We start from the raw sequence: 12,294 nt of genomic DNA, 5'->3' as shown, positions 1-12,294 counted from the left end.
TGCAAAATATAAATATTGAATATGTCAATCGGGCGACTAAAGTTAATGAATTTCTAAATTGTCTAAATAAAATTCCAAGGTTGAAAATAGTGCGCAAAGTTCACTAGTGACCTCTGGATGATAGGACACGCAGACGGGCGGGCGGCGGCGCGGCAGGGCGCGCGGGGGGCGGCGGCACGCGCTGCGGGCGGTCGCCTCGCGCGCGCGCACGTCCAGGCGCTTGGCGCCGCACGGGCACAGCGTGTCCACCACCAGCAGGATCAGGTTGCTGTGCGGGATCTTCTGCACGCTGAACGGCCTGGAAGGTCGATCGGTTCGAGATTATTTACGTCCAATTTCTTTCGTACGTGAGGGTCATGAATATTTTTCGAGTAGGTCACCTTTCGCATCCGGAGTTGTGGCAGTTGGTGAGCTTGCCCTTGAGCGGCTGCGCGGCGTTGAGGCGGGTGGACTGCAGCGTGAAGAGCTCGGCGCTGGTGTCGCAGGGGCGCACGGCGGCGGAGCGCGCGGCCTCCCGCGGCGGCTCGCGCGGCGGGCCGGGGCTCACGGGCTGCGCGCCGCCCGCCGGGTCGGCCGCGCCCAGCCCGTCGATGATGATCTCGTATGTGCCGCGGTCGCGGTCCATGTCGTCCTCGTGTTCCATTTCCTCGTTTTCGTAATCCTCGTAGTCTAAAAAAAATTTACCAATTTCGATTTTATTTTTTAATATGTTTTTTATTCGTTTCCAGTGATTCAAATGATTCCCCGATGATGATTTATCTGAATTTTACGTATGAATGTAACTAACCTAATTCCTCTTCCGGGTGAGCGTGAGGACGTGCCTGTACGGTCTCCCACAGTGGGTACCAAACTGCGAGCAAATTAGCTACGTATCCGCCTAGCCAGGAAAGCGGCTTCATAGGTGTTAGCTTGTTACCGTGACCACTGAATGGGTTTCTTGAATCTGGGCATCGGCCCTGGTGGTCATGTACGGTAACTTTCTTGTAGATTCTATCCTGTACGAGCGAGTCCATTATCGTTCCATCCACCTGTCCGAAGAATCGTCCGGTTTGCGATGCGTCTTCAGATAAAATGATAAAGCCGTTGTCATCTAGAATGTAGCAGTCCAGTTCGTCGCCAGCACATGTTTTTTTGCAAATGCTTCCTGCTGTACACTGATAACAAGAAACAACTTGTAATTTTATATAATTCAGAAAGTTATAAAATAGTCCAATTATATGATTATAAGTCAGTCTCAATATTAGTGATTATCAGTTCAATTTAAATGTGGCATATGTTTTCGTGTACCTGTTAAAACTCTTGGACACTTCACAAAAATCTCAGAACCGACACAAATATAAAAGGGAATATTATCCCGTTGTGTTTCTTTAATCTCAACCAAGAAGGAAAAATTAGAGGTAGACAATATTCATACAAAACCGAATTACAATTTACAATACGAAAATGATATTTAAGTATGTGTATACATACTTATATATACGAATATATGTATAGTATATTCTATTTCTGAATAATATTTAATATCAGAAAGTGTTAATAGGTCCAATTTCCAACAATAGTTACTAAAATATATATTATTAAATGATGACCAAACCTACCGTCGATGTAACGTTCAAGAAATGTTTCGCAAGCGAGTCCAGTTGGAAATGTAATCCAACAACAGCGGCCGGTGCGCGATGTCCTCTGGACTCCACGAACACCGCGTGAGTGGCCAGCACTAGAGGAGGTTTTCCACTAAAATCTTCTGGTTCAGAACCATCTCGAAAGGGAACAGAGAAGACGAAACTCTCAGGTTCAATAGAATGATGTTCTACTGCGCGTCGATACCATTCCGAGTCATAAGCACGTGCATATTTTTCGCTAAAATGCCTGAAAATATTTAAATAAATATCAGAAGATTATAATTATTTCTAATGAAATTTCAATTTTAGTTTAAAAAATGTATGATAAAATACAGAGGTAGAGCAAAGATGGCCTGGTGGTTAGAACTACTAGACTTAACCAAACGTAGTGGGATCAAAACCCGGGTACTGAATTTATCTTGCTTAATTTCTATTAATAATTAATTTCTTGCTGTTTTCTTGTGAAAGAAAACCATAAGAAGGACCAGAACGAATGTGCCACCAATGTCTCCACCAATCCGGTTCGAAAAGTAAAATAAGCTATAAATCTCTAATGAAGATGACCTTTAGCCCTGCAGTGCGACTGGTAGGATATACAGACTTTCTTTAATCTATGATATAAAAAAATTATGATATGAAGAAATACATACGGTTCAGAGGAGTCAGCTGATCTTGAGGTATTAATGTTTTCAGTCCATTTTAATAGGCCGCTTCTAGTTGCGATGAAAGACAGAGTCACCACGAACTTGTGAAAGCGTCCTTGCCTGTAAAGATAGTCAGTTCTAATCAGATAACGGCCCTTGAATCTGTTTTAAATCTCCATTGAACGAAGGCTTAGTAACTAACTTAGATTAACAATCGAGCTACGTGTTATTGTAATTATGATATAACGTAAGTTATTCATGTGTAAGAAACTTGGTGATTAATATAAAAAAAATCATTTATGAGTCATCTTTATGTGTAATTAATTTACAATAATCTTAAAGAGATTAAAAGACCTACGACAAATATATTTCATCGTATTTTGCAAAATGTAAATGAAATATTCTTATTGTAACCAAAATCATCGTTTCACACATATCATAATTTGGTAGTATTATTATTATGTATGTTAGGTAGGTAGATTTTTCATTTATTGAAATAAAAATAATCAATATAAGGTGTAACATTGCATTCACTCTTGGACTTTTTAAATTTTTAAAGAAGAACTTTTTAAAGCTACAGAAGCTACAAAAGTTTTGTGAAGACTTTTGCAATATCAAATTATAAAATTCTGAATTAAACTTATAGAAATATTTTTCGGTTTAATTTATTATTTTTATTCAAAATAAAAATAATAAAATTTACTTTAAATGTAATCAATAAATTTTGTTGTAACAAAGTTGCGCATTCAGGATTATACCTTATAATAAATGTCTCGTTTTCACATCTATATTTACGTCACAATGATGTTTTTTCATTATATATCGAGGTAATACGTAAATGTTGTATATGACTTTCTATTATTTTTTAAATAAAACTTCCAATAAATGAAAACATTATAATGTAAATATAAAATGATTAAATATATTTTATAGCCACATTTATTGATGTTCGTATCTATAGCCGATTCCAATGGCATAGGAGTAAAGATAAATAAACTTTGACCTTCAATTCATATGACATTATTGGTGGTAAACTGAAATAATTTAACCTATTCTAGAAGTTGTCGTTTAGAAAAAAAAACGGAGTGATGTTGCATTGTAAATAAAAATAAAGTAAATAATCAAGAACGTTTGTAGTACATAATATGAAAGATTTATTAGAAAATCTTATTTAATATATAAATTAGAATGTCGAATATCATTTACATACTGACATATTGACAAATTTTATCAATCAATGCATCGCTATGTGTATACACAAATACAGTTTATATGAAACCTTACGATTTCAAAAACAAAGGCACATCATAATAAAAAAATATTAGTTATATATAAGAAAATCCAAACTCCAAGCAAGCTAGAAAACCTGTTCAAAAATGTAAACAATGTTATGATTACTAATTTAAATTACCTGAATCCTCGGTAGCTTTCATAAACTTAAAAGCAATTGCACTTGTTCTACGCAAACCTTCAAGTATTTGTCGACTCAGAGTATAATACTCTTATATGTAAAATACGGACCCAAATGTTAGCACTAACACGAAAAAACAAAAAAAAAAGTATCTTTCTTTTTATGGTTTTTGTATTGACTAGTAAAACAAACAAGTAAAGATTTTTTTTTAAATAATTTGTCATCAAAACTGGTTCCAGTGTCATCATTAAAAAAAAAAATCAATCTGCCATAAATGGGTCTGTCATCCTATTTAATAATATCTTTGCTTTTATTATACGAATTTATTTCCATAATAATGGACAAAACTTTATTACATTTATTTACATAGCTCTACTTTGCATACCAATTATATTGTCTTGATTGGCGTACGTGAAAGCAGATAACGAATTAATAAACATCATTTGAGCTTTGACTTCGTTGTGTAGACACTTTAAATTATGAACTAGCCGCTATTAATTTGCAATGAAAAACTCACGTTGTCTATGAAATAAATAGCAAAAACAGGAGCATGTACGCTAATGTAACGTCCTTGTTACACCTATTTTTACAAATACCAAACGATAGGAAGGATATCAACTTAAGCCTACAACTGAGGGGAAACTCCTTGTTTATCACACAAAACAATTCACTTCTAAGGATTTGCAATTACATTTCATCACGCATTGTTTCTAATCTACAGTTTGGTAAAGTTGTTTAATTATTTCGGTATTTTATCTAGTTGGCGTCGTATTTCTAAACTTTATCTATGCGAAACATTAGAATGGAGATATCTTTGTTACGTTACCTTGTTAGTAGTGCCATTAATGTCGCTATCGGGCTATTCGTGTGAAACACATAGAAATTAGTGATCAAAATAAAATTAAAATAAAGTGCGTTGTGGTTTTAATTAAAATCTATATGTGCAAGAGTTGCATGCGACATTTGAATAATATCGTCGAACACAATCAGGATTCGAACATATTCTGAACAATCTTTTTAAAACTTTATAGGTTCAGTGGTTTTGTAAGTTGATTTTTGTCATAAACATGTTTTAAAGCTAATAAACATGCAATATCTCTCAGTTTTACTTACTGGGAGTGATGGCTCGCGTGTCCAGTGTGAGCGTCCAACTCTTTAATTACCATTGCGTCACGTACTAACGATTGCATTAATGTTTTATCACCTGTAAAGAAGAGATACACGGAATAAATGTGACATATTTTCTAGAATATTAGTTCACGTATCAAAATTGCCAAATGTCGTTTCATTCGTTCGTAATAATAACTCTAGAAAGTTAGAAACCTTTTTAAGGGTGAGGTTAGCTATAACTTACCTAGTTCTCGAATTCGCAAAAAATGTTTGATATATAGGCATATGTAAATTTAATTGTAATTGGTTCAAATAAATAATATAATTAAGATGGCAGAAAATGGTAACTACTGAGTTTCTTGCCGTTACTTCTCCTTAGAGTCTTCGATCCGAACCGGTGGTAGCTTGGTGGTAGGTACTTTTTAAAAGTGCTTTAATGGGCCTACTCGAATAAAGTATATTTTAATTGTATTATAGGCTATAGTAACATAGCGATCTCATTGTTTGCGGCGCATCGACACCGTAAGATATGTTTTATATGTCTCACGTGTCAATGACCGCTAATCGGGTCACCCGCCTGTTGAGTAAGAAAATGCCGGTGCAATGTCTCACAGTAGTAGGAGTCCCGGTCCTGCTTCTTGTGCGCGTTGTGCAGCGTGAGCGCGCGCGGGCGCAGCGACATCCACTTCCAGCCCGGCCGCCCCGCGCGCGTCAGGAAGTGCACGAGCTGCTCCTCCGGCGACGAGAACGCCTGCTCCGACGTCGACGCGTACTCGCAGTACACCCTGCGGGACGGTTAGCTCTCGATCGTCTCAGTAGTTAGGAATCTATTTTCTTTCATTTCAGTTTTATTTTCATATATCGTTTCTAAACTTTATAAAAACAGTGCCTCACCATTCGGGATGAACTTTCCAGTTTTCGCCTTTAAAGTATTCTGTGACTGTGCGACAAAAACAAATTATAAGTATAGCTAGTATAGAGTAGGTGAATAATATTTAGGGTAAAATATTTATAAAACAATTCAATATTTTCACGATTTAAGCGTATGTATAGTTGTCGTACGTATTGACAGCGCTTCCTCGATGTTGATTTGTTGATAATTACCATTTATAGGACTATGCTTTATCTCCTGTTCGGCTTGCAGCTCGTACATTCCGTATCCGTCGGGAAGTACGGCGGCCAGGGAATACGGCGTGCCGTCCACTGGGCTGTAAAAGTAGCGCTGTCTTCGCGTTGCAACACGTCGCATTCCTTCGTACTGCACCTTAACCCCCATCTCAGTTTCTCCCTCGCGCTGCTCTATCATGTCGTGTCGTAGCTATGGGTTAGATATTTTTTGTGTCCGGATACAGTAGCTCAACTTAATTGAATACATTTTTAATTTTATTGATACAAAATATTTTGATCAGTTACTAAACTGTAAGTAACCATTTTATTAATGAATGAATATACACGTTTAAAAATATTTATTACACTTACGTCAAGAAGTAGAGAAGTAAGATTGACTCGCGAATTCTCATCGGAATCAACGAGGAGCTCGACATCTGTGATGTCGACGCTGGAGTAAAGAGGTCGTAGTGTTTCTGTGTACTGTAGCGAAAACAACGCTTTATAAACTAAATATATTGACTAAACTAGATACCCGATAAGACTCATGAAATCCATTTAAAAAAACGTATTTAATTGGCTATAAATACGACTAAATCCTTTTTCTTACCTCCTCATTAGTGTGCTAAAACAATAAAAATAAATATTATATTAGTTAGAAGACATTTGTTTAGATATAATATAGAAATAAATATGTCTTACCAAAGGTCGTAGATCTGGGTGATACAAAACGTGCCCGTTGTTATCCACCATAAACGAGTAACCATTAACTCCTAACTGTTAATGAGAAGAAAAAAATACTATTTAATAGATATGTTTAATTCACATGGAATTTTTAAATTATAAAAATCCATATTCGAAATTTAAAAGATTATTCTATATTTAAAATACCGCTTGATTTTTAATTATCGTTTGACGTAAAGTTGTAATGTCATTATACAAAGAAGATTTTGAATAAAATTAAGTAATTAAGACGTATGAACTAAGTATGTATATTAGAGATAATATTTATTTACATATTTTAAAATCGTTTCTATAACTGTAACTGTAGGTGGGTGGATTTGAAGTTGTTACCTTATATGGTGGCACGAGCTTCTTTATTTGATCGACAGGAACATCAGTACCAACTACTCCGAGTAAGTTGGCTTCTCTTTGCTGAAATATAATTAATAAAAAATATAGAAGAATGACTGATATGACGCGTGATTGCCAACAAAAAAAATAAATAAAAAATGGTTTGACCGGCGTAAATGTTTTTTTTTTTTTATTCTGATTTAAATTAACTTTATCCAAGTAAGCGCTGATATAAAACAAAGTGCTAATAACTTTTGTTTTAGGGTACAATAGGGTATGTAGTAGTATTATCATTCTAATTTGGCAATAAAGATTGTACCCAAAAAATCAGGGATTTATTTGGACATCACTTAACGTTTTAATCCATTTATTCCACTATTAAACATCAATACTCCGTATTGTTGTGATTAAATAAAAATTAAAACTTTTAATCTAAATATAACTTTTTATCGAATAGAAATGCCTTGTCTATAATTTTTTTTTTTTTAATGTATTGGTACAATTTTTAATATGATATAATATATCAGTTATACTCCTTTGTTCTTCGACTATAAGTGTATATGTATATTACGAAAATATATGTACCGTACGGTTTCTCCTGTCGAAAATAGGAACTGTGACTGACGTCATCAACTGACCCATTCCGTCGTCATCCAGGCTGCTACTCTGTATTGTGGAAACAATGAAATAAATTAATCTGATATAATTTCACCAGGCATATACTTAGAAAGAGTTTTTGTACTAAAGGGTTTTCCATTAAGGGCGCTTGATCTTTGAAATGCAAAAAAAAATACATGTAGGAGAGATATTTGCGAATTTTTTTTTTATTTGGAAGGTCTATCGACCCCTTTATGTATGGAATATGACATCATTCAAATGACCGCCACGGCTTCGGTTGGTGGCGCGCACACGAAAGGTCCAATTTTCGATGACTCTGGCGCACAAATCGGGCTGTATTTGATCGATGGCGTGGCGTATGTTGACTTTGAGGGCATCGGTGGTTTGCGGCTTGTTGGCATAGACCTGCGACTTAAGAAAACCCCACAAGAAAAAGTCCAGCGGGGTCAAATCGCACGATCTCGGTGGCTAGTTCACGTCGCCTCCGCGCGAGATGACCATGTCCAGAAATTGCTCATGCAGAACTTCCATCGTAGCGTGTGCTGTGTGGCACGTAGCGCCGTTCTGTTGAAACCACATGTTGTCCAGATCCATATTCTCGATTTCAGGCCAAAAGAAGTTGGTTATCATCGACCGGTATCGCTCACCATTGACGGTGACGGCCACACCATTATCGTTTTCGAAAAAATACGGACCAATCACGCCTCCGGCCCAAAATCCGCACCAAACAGTCACTTTCTGCGGGTGCATTGCCACTTGGTGAACCTCGTGTGGATTGGTCTCGTCCCAAATACGGCAATTTTGCTTGTTGACATAGCCATTCATCCAAAAATGCGCCTCGTCGCTGAAGATGATTTTTTTGCCAAAATCGGCGTCAACTTCCAACTGCTCTAATTCCCAGTCAGCGAACACACGGCGCTGTCTATGGTCATTAACCTTGAGCTCTTGGGTCAGCTGGATCTTGTACGGGTGCAGGCTCAAGTCACAACGCAAAATTCGCCAAGTTGTCGTCTGCGAATGGCCGAGTTCCTGTGCGCGACGCGGAATTGACTGCCGCGGGTTTTCGAGGACACTGTCGTGCACAGCGGCGATATTCTCGGCAGATCTCGCGTTACGTTGACGCACGGGAACCGGCTGATTGTTAACTGACCCGGTTGACTCGAATTTGTCCACCAATCGACGGATAGTCGACTCGGCAGGACGATCATCGCGACCGTAAAACGGGCGAAGTGCGCGGAATGTTGCTCGAACTGAAGACCCATTTTCATAAAACAATTTTATGATTTGCACGTGCTGCTCGACACTGTAACCTGCCATGGTGGTTTGGGAGGACGGAATGAATATAACACACTGCATTTGACAGCTGTCACTCAAATAACATGGCCGCAATAAGCTGTCAAAGTTCAAGCGTCCCTATTGGAAAACCCCTTATATATACTTAGAATAAAATGAAGAAGCTTAATACAAATTTATTAGCTTTGGTTTTTTTCCATTTTTGTACTAAAGGAAGGTTAATAATGTAATCAATATTTGATATTAGCTCGAGATAGTGCTCTTCTCTAAGTTGGTATATCTCTGGTAAAATGTTTGAAACCGACTTATTTTGATAAGCTATTTTGATTCGTATATCTTTTAACATTATAATTATATTATTGAATGTCGCATAATACTTTATGTCATTTTGCGATTATTTTTGGTGAGTTTTGTTTTGCTGAGATTGAGAAGGTCTGTACCTCAGTACCTACAGCCCATATTTTTCCTAATAAATAAATATGGACTGCCAGAGTTCATATTTATTTATCTCAACAACAATAAGAAACGGCTTATGTAAGCTTAATATAATACAAGATAAATTTGCATTCCTTACCCTGCCTCCAACGTAAACGGGACTCCAGTGCACTGGATGTATTGTCTGGTACATCACCATGGGACGTGCCAGCACTTCCACAAAGTGCAAGACTTTACGACGAACCTCTCCGTGATCATTTATTGTCACATGGAAACCTATTTATAAACAATAATTTTCTCTTAAAACTGCGCACACAGCACGTACATAGCTATAAAAATAAAATAGATCTATATATCTTTCCAATTTGAAGTATAATAAAATGTCGTAGAAAAAGATGTTTTGAATAAAACTCTGCCTCATGTGAAATCACGAACGCGCACTGAAGCGCGGTGCAATAAAATTCAATTATTCTTCTTGAGAGGAGATGAACCTGTGTCCCAGCAGTAGGTATTTGGTATTACTTTCATGGACCATACGTCTTACTCACCTTTGTTAGTGCAAGCCATGTCCTTCATATTATGTCCAGATGCGGCATCTCCCCCTACTCGGTAAGTAAAGATGCGCACTGGCATATGCGGCCAGTTCCAAGTGCGGAACACAGCCTTCACTCCACCCGCACCTCCCCCTGCACCCACCACCGCGATCGCCTGGTTGCATTGGCAACCTTGTCCAGTACGATTATACTGTAAAAGAATAAAGTATTGATTACATTTTTATTCATTTATGTAAAACTACTCATGACAGAAAACGAGAATCCCTTTTTAATAAGGTAATAGCTATTCAATATTTCGATGATAAAAAAATGGAAACAATTTGAAAATAAATACTAAAAATAAAGACAATTTTTTTTAATGTTGTATTTGGATGTTGGTGGATCTGTGGTACGAATGTATTCGCGCATCTTATGTTGTAGACTTTTTCGTTCACATTTGTCTTTTTTTTAATTATTAACAATATGTCTTTCTATATTACAAAGCGCCGACAATAGGAGGTTAACAAGTCGAATAGGCAACAGTCTGTACAAAAGCAATTCTTATACCCGATGGAGTATCTCAAAGGCCGTGGTAAGAGCACCGGTCAGATTGGCTGCGCCGCCCGACGCCTCCGCGGCCCACGCTGCGCTTTTCAACTCTCGTATTGTTTCAGGTACCGCCTGAAACACGTGCTTTTACGTTAATTTTCCTGTATTTCAAGTATATCTTATGAGTATTTATGGTAAATAAGCAGTAGTTATATTGTAGTATAACAAAATAAAAAAAAATGTTTACAAAGGAAGTACTTCTACGTGATCTGTAAGTTCAATAAATAACGGGCTGATTTAAATTTAATTACATTAAAAAAGGTCTTCTTAATCTATGATTTACGTATATAAAAATAATATAAAAAGTTAATATTTTTAATTAAATTAAGCGACCTTCGTCGGTCGAAAAGCACAATGGTTATTATATCTAGAAGCTTGCACTGTAATGTTATATATTAGCACTCATATAATAGTAACATATAATAATCAGTAAATAACCTTCTCATAGATATGTAAACCATAGCTAAAAAATAAAAAATAAAACTAAAAGTATATCTCGCATATTAAGATGGAAATAGAGATGTATCTTTTTATCGAAAACTTTATTATTTTCTTTTCTATTTAGGCACATGAGTGTGAAAGTCTCCAATACGCCACATTTTAAGTAAACTACCGCTTCCATTACTAACGTAAAAGGCTGAGGTAAGTTGCCGGAGCTAGAGAGCTTCTATAATAGCTGAGAGCTAGTCACTTACTGCTGGCCTTTAAACCTTGAGAGGGTCAAGGATTTATGTCATGAATCCATTTAGATATGTTGTGATGTGGGCGTGGTCATATATACTTTTTAAACTATATGTCGTTTGCGGTAAATGTTGAAAATAGCTTTGAAATATTTTTCCATTAGCACATATTTTAAACAGTAACTGCAATGAGCTTAAATTTACAAGAGCGTGATATTTTTTGGAAATAAATTTCAAGAGCTTGCTTCAATATAACTAATGTGTTGAAAATGTTTCGGACACATTTTAACAGACGACAAATGATGAAATCGACGATGACGATGTTCTTCAAATCGATTTTGGCCACGGCTAATATACTCAACGGAGACTAACCAACTATGCAGGAGATATTATAATACACAATACCTATAATAATCAGATTAGACAACAATTTATCGACATTAGAGTTCAAGACTAATTAACTAATACTGTAATAATTAAAAATATACATTCAACAGTTGAAAATGTACAAGTGTCTCTTTATACGAAGGACTATTAACGGACTATTAACTTGCTTACAAGGTTTAATTTAAATGGAAAGTTCTATGTTATATTTGAGTAAAACTTATGGTCGCTTCTGATGCACAAACGAGTAATTTTTGTTGCCTATACGTGCTTTAATTTTCATATATATATAGATATGATATGATAGATAAATGCCGCCTTGCTTCTGTAAACAAGAATTCGAACTCTCGAACTTTAATGTTACTACCGGTACTGGCTACAAACCTTCACGTAAGTGTCAACAACAAATATACAAAGTTTAAACTCAATCGGTCGAATGGTGTAGGAACTCATACGGGACAAACACAACGCACTCAGATTAATTTGTATCGATTTAAAACCATTTATTGTATATTTTTTTTATGTCAAAGTCAATTAAGCTACAAGAAGTAAACATTTTTTTAATTTTAACCATATTTGCTTCGTATTTTTTTTTTTGCATATAATTATGACAATTTATAATTTTATAATTTGTTTGAACTACTAAAAACAAAAAAATATATTCGATGAACTTTTATAAACGTTACGTTATTGTTTGTATAATAAATAAATAAAATGAATTAACACAAAGTATAAATGACAATGTATATATAATAAAATAATAGTCATAAAATT

At 36.0% G+C, this 12,294-nt stretch overlaps 1 protein-coding gene across 2 annotated transcripts in view; it reads right to left on the bottom strand.

The window, feature by feature from the left end:
* Window positions 1-12,294, bottom strand: part of LOC113402015 (voltage-dependent calcium channel subunit alpha-2/delta-3) — a 66,042-nt gene that overhangs the window by 3,222 nt on the left and 50,526 nt on the right. The window contains exons 7-24 of one of the 2 annotated variants that reach the window (XM_026642109.2): window positions 10,415-10,528; window positions 9,863-10,058; window positions 9,454-9,590; window positions 7,554-7,634; window positions 6,969-7,049; window positions 6,597-6,671; window positions 6,505-6,519; window positions 6,267-6,377; window positions 5,892-6,105; window positions 5,682-5,727; window positions 5,400-5,572; window positions 4,791-4,881; window positions 4,504-4,536; window positions 2,273-2,386; window positions 1,599-1,869; window positions 788-1,154; window positions 381-669; window positions 112-298 (exon numbers count right to left, since the gene is read on the bottom strand). In XM_026642109.2, the coding sequence (XP_026497894.1) occupies window positions 112-298; window positions 381-669; window positions 788-1,154; window positions 1,599-1,869; window positions 2,273-2,386; window positions 4,504-4,536; window positions 4,791-4,881; window positions 5,400-5,572; window positions 5,682-5,727; window positions 5,892-6,105; window positions 6,267-6,377; window positions 6,505-6,519; window positions 6,597-6,671; window positions 6,969-7,049; window positions 7,554-7,634; window positions 9,454-9,590; window positions 9,863-10,058; window positions 10,415-10,528 (2,595 nt within the window). The remainder of the gene's footprint in view (window positions 1-111; window positions 299-380; window positions 670-787; window positions 1,155-1,598; window positions 1,870-2,272; window positions 2,387-4,503; window positions 4,537-4,790; window positions 4,882-5,399; window positions 5,573-5,681; window positions 5,728-5,891; window positions 6,106-6,266; window positions 6,378-6,504; window positions 6,520-6,596; window positions 6,672-6,968; window positions 7,050-7,553; window positions 7,635-9,453; window positions 9,591-9,862; window positions 10,059-10,414; window positions 10,529-12,294) is intronic. The other variant, XM_026642110.2, reaches the window with a different exon arrangement.

This window comes from Vanessa tameamea, chromosome 2, assembly GCF_037043105.1.
Source record: "Vanessa tameamea isolate UH-Manoa-2023 chromosome 2, ilVanTame1 primary haplotype, whole genome shotgun sequence".
Classification (NCBI taxonomy): domain Eukaryota; kingdom Metazoa; phylum Arthropoda; class Insecta; order Lepidoptera; family Nymphalidae; genus Vanessa; species Vanessa tameamea.
This window is presented reverse-complemented; position numbering and strand designations above follow the sequence as displayed.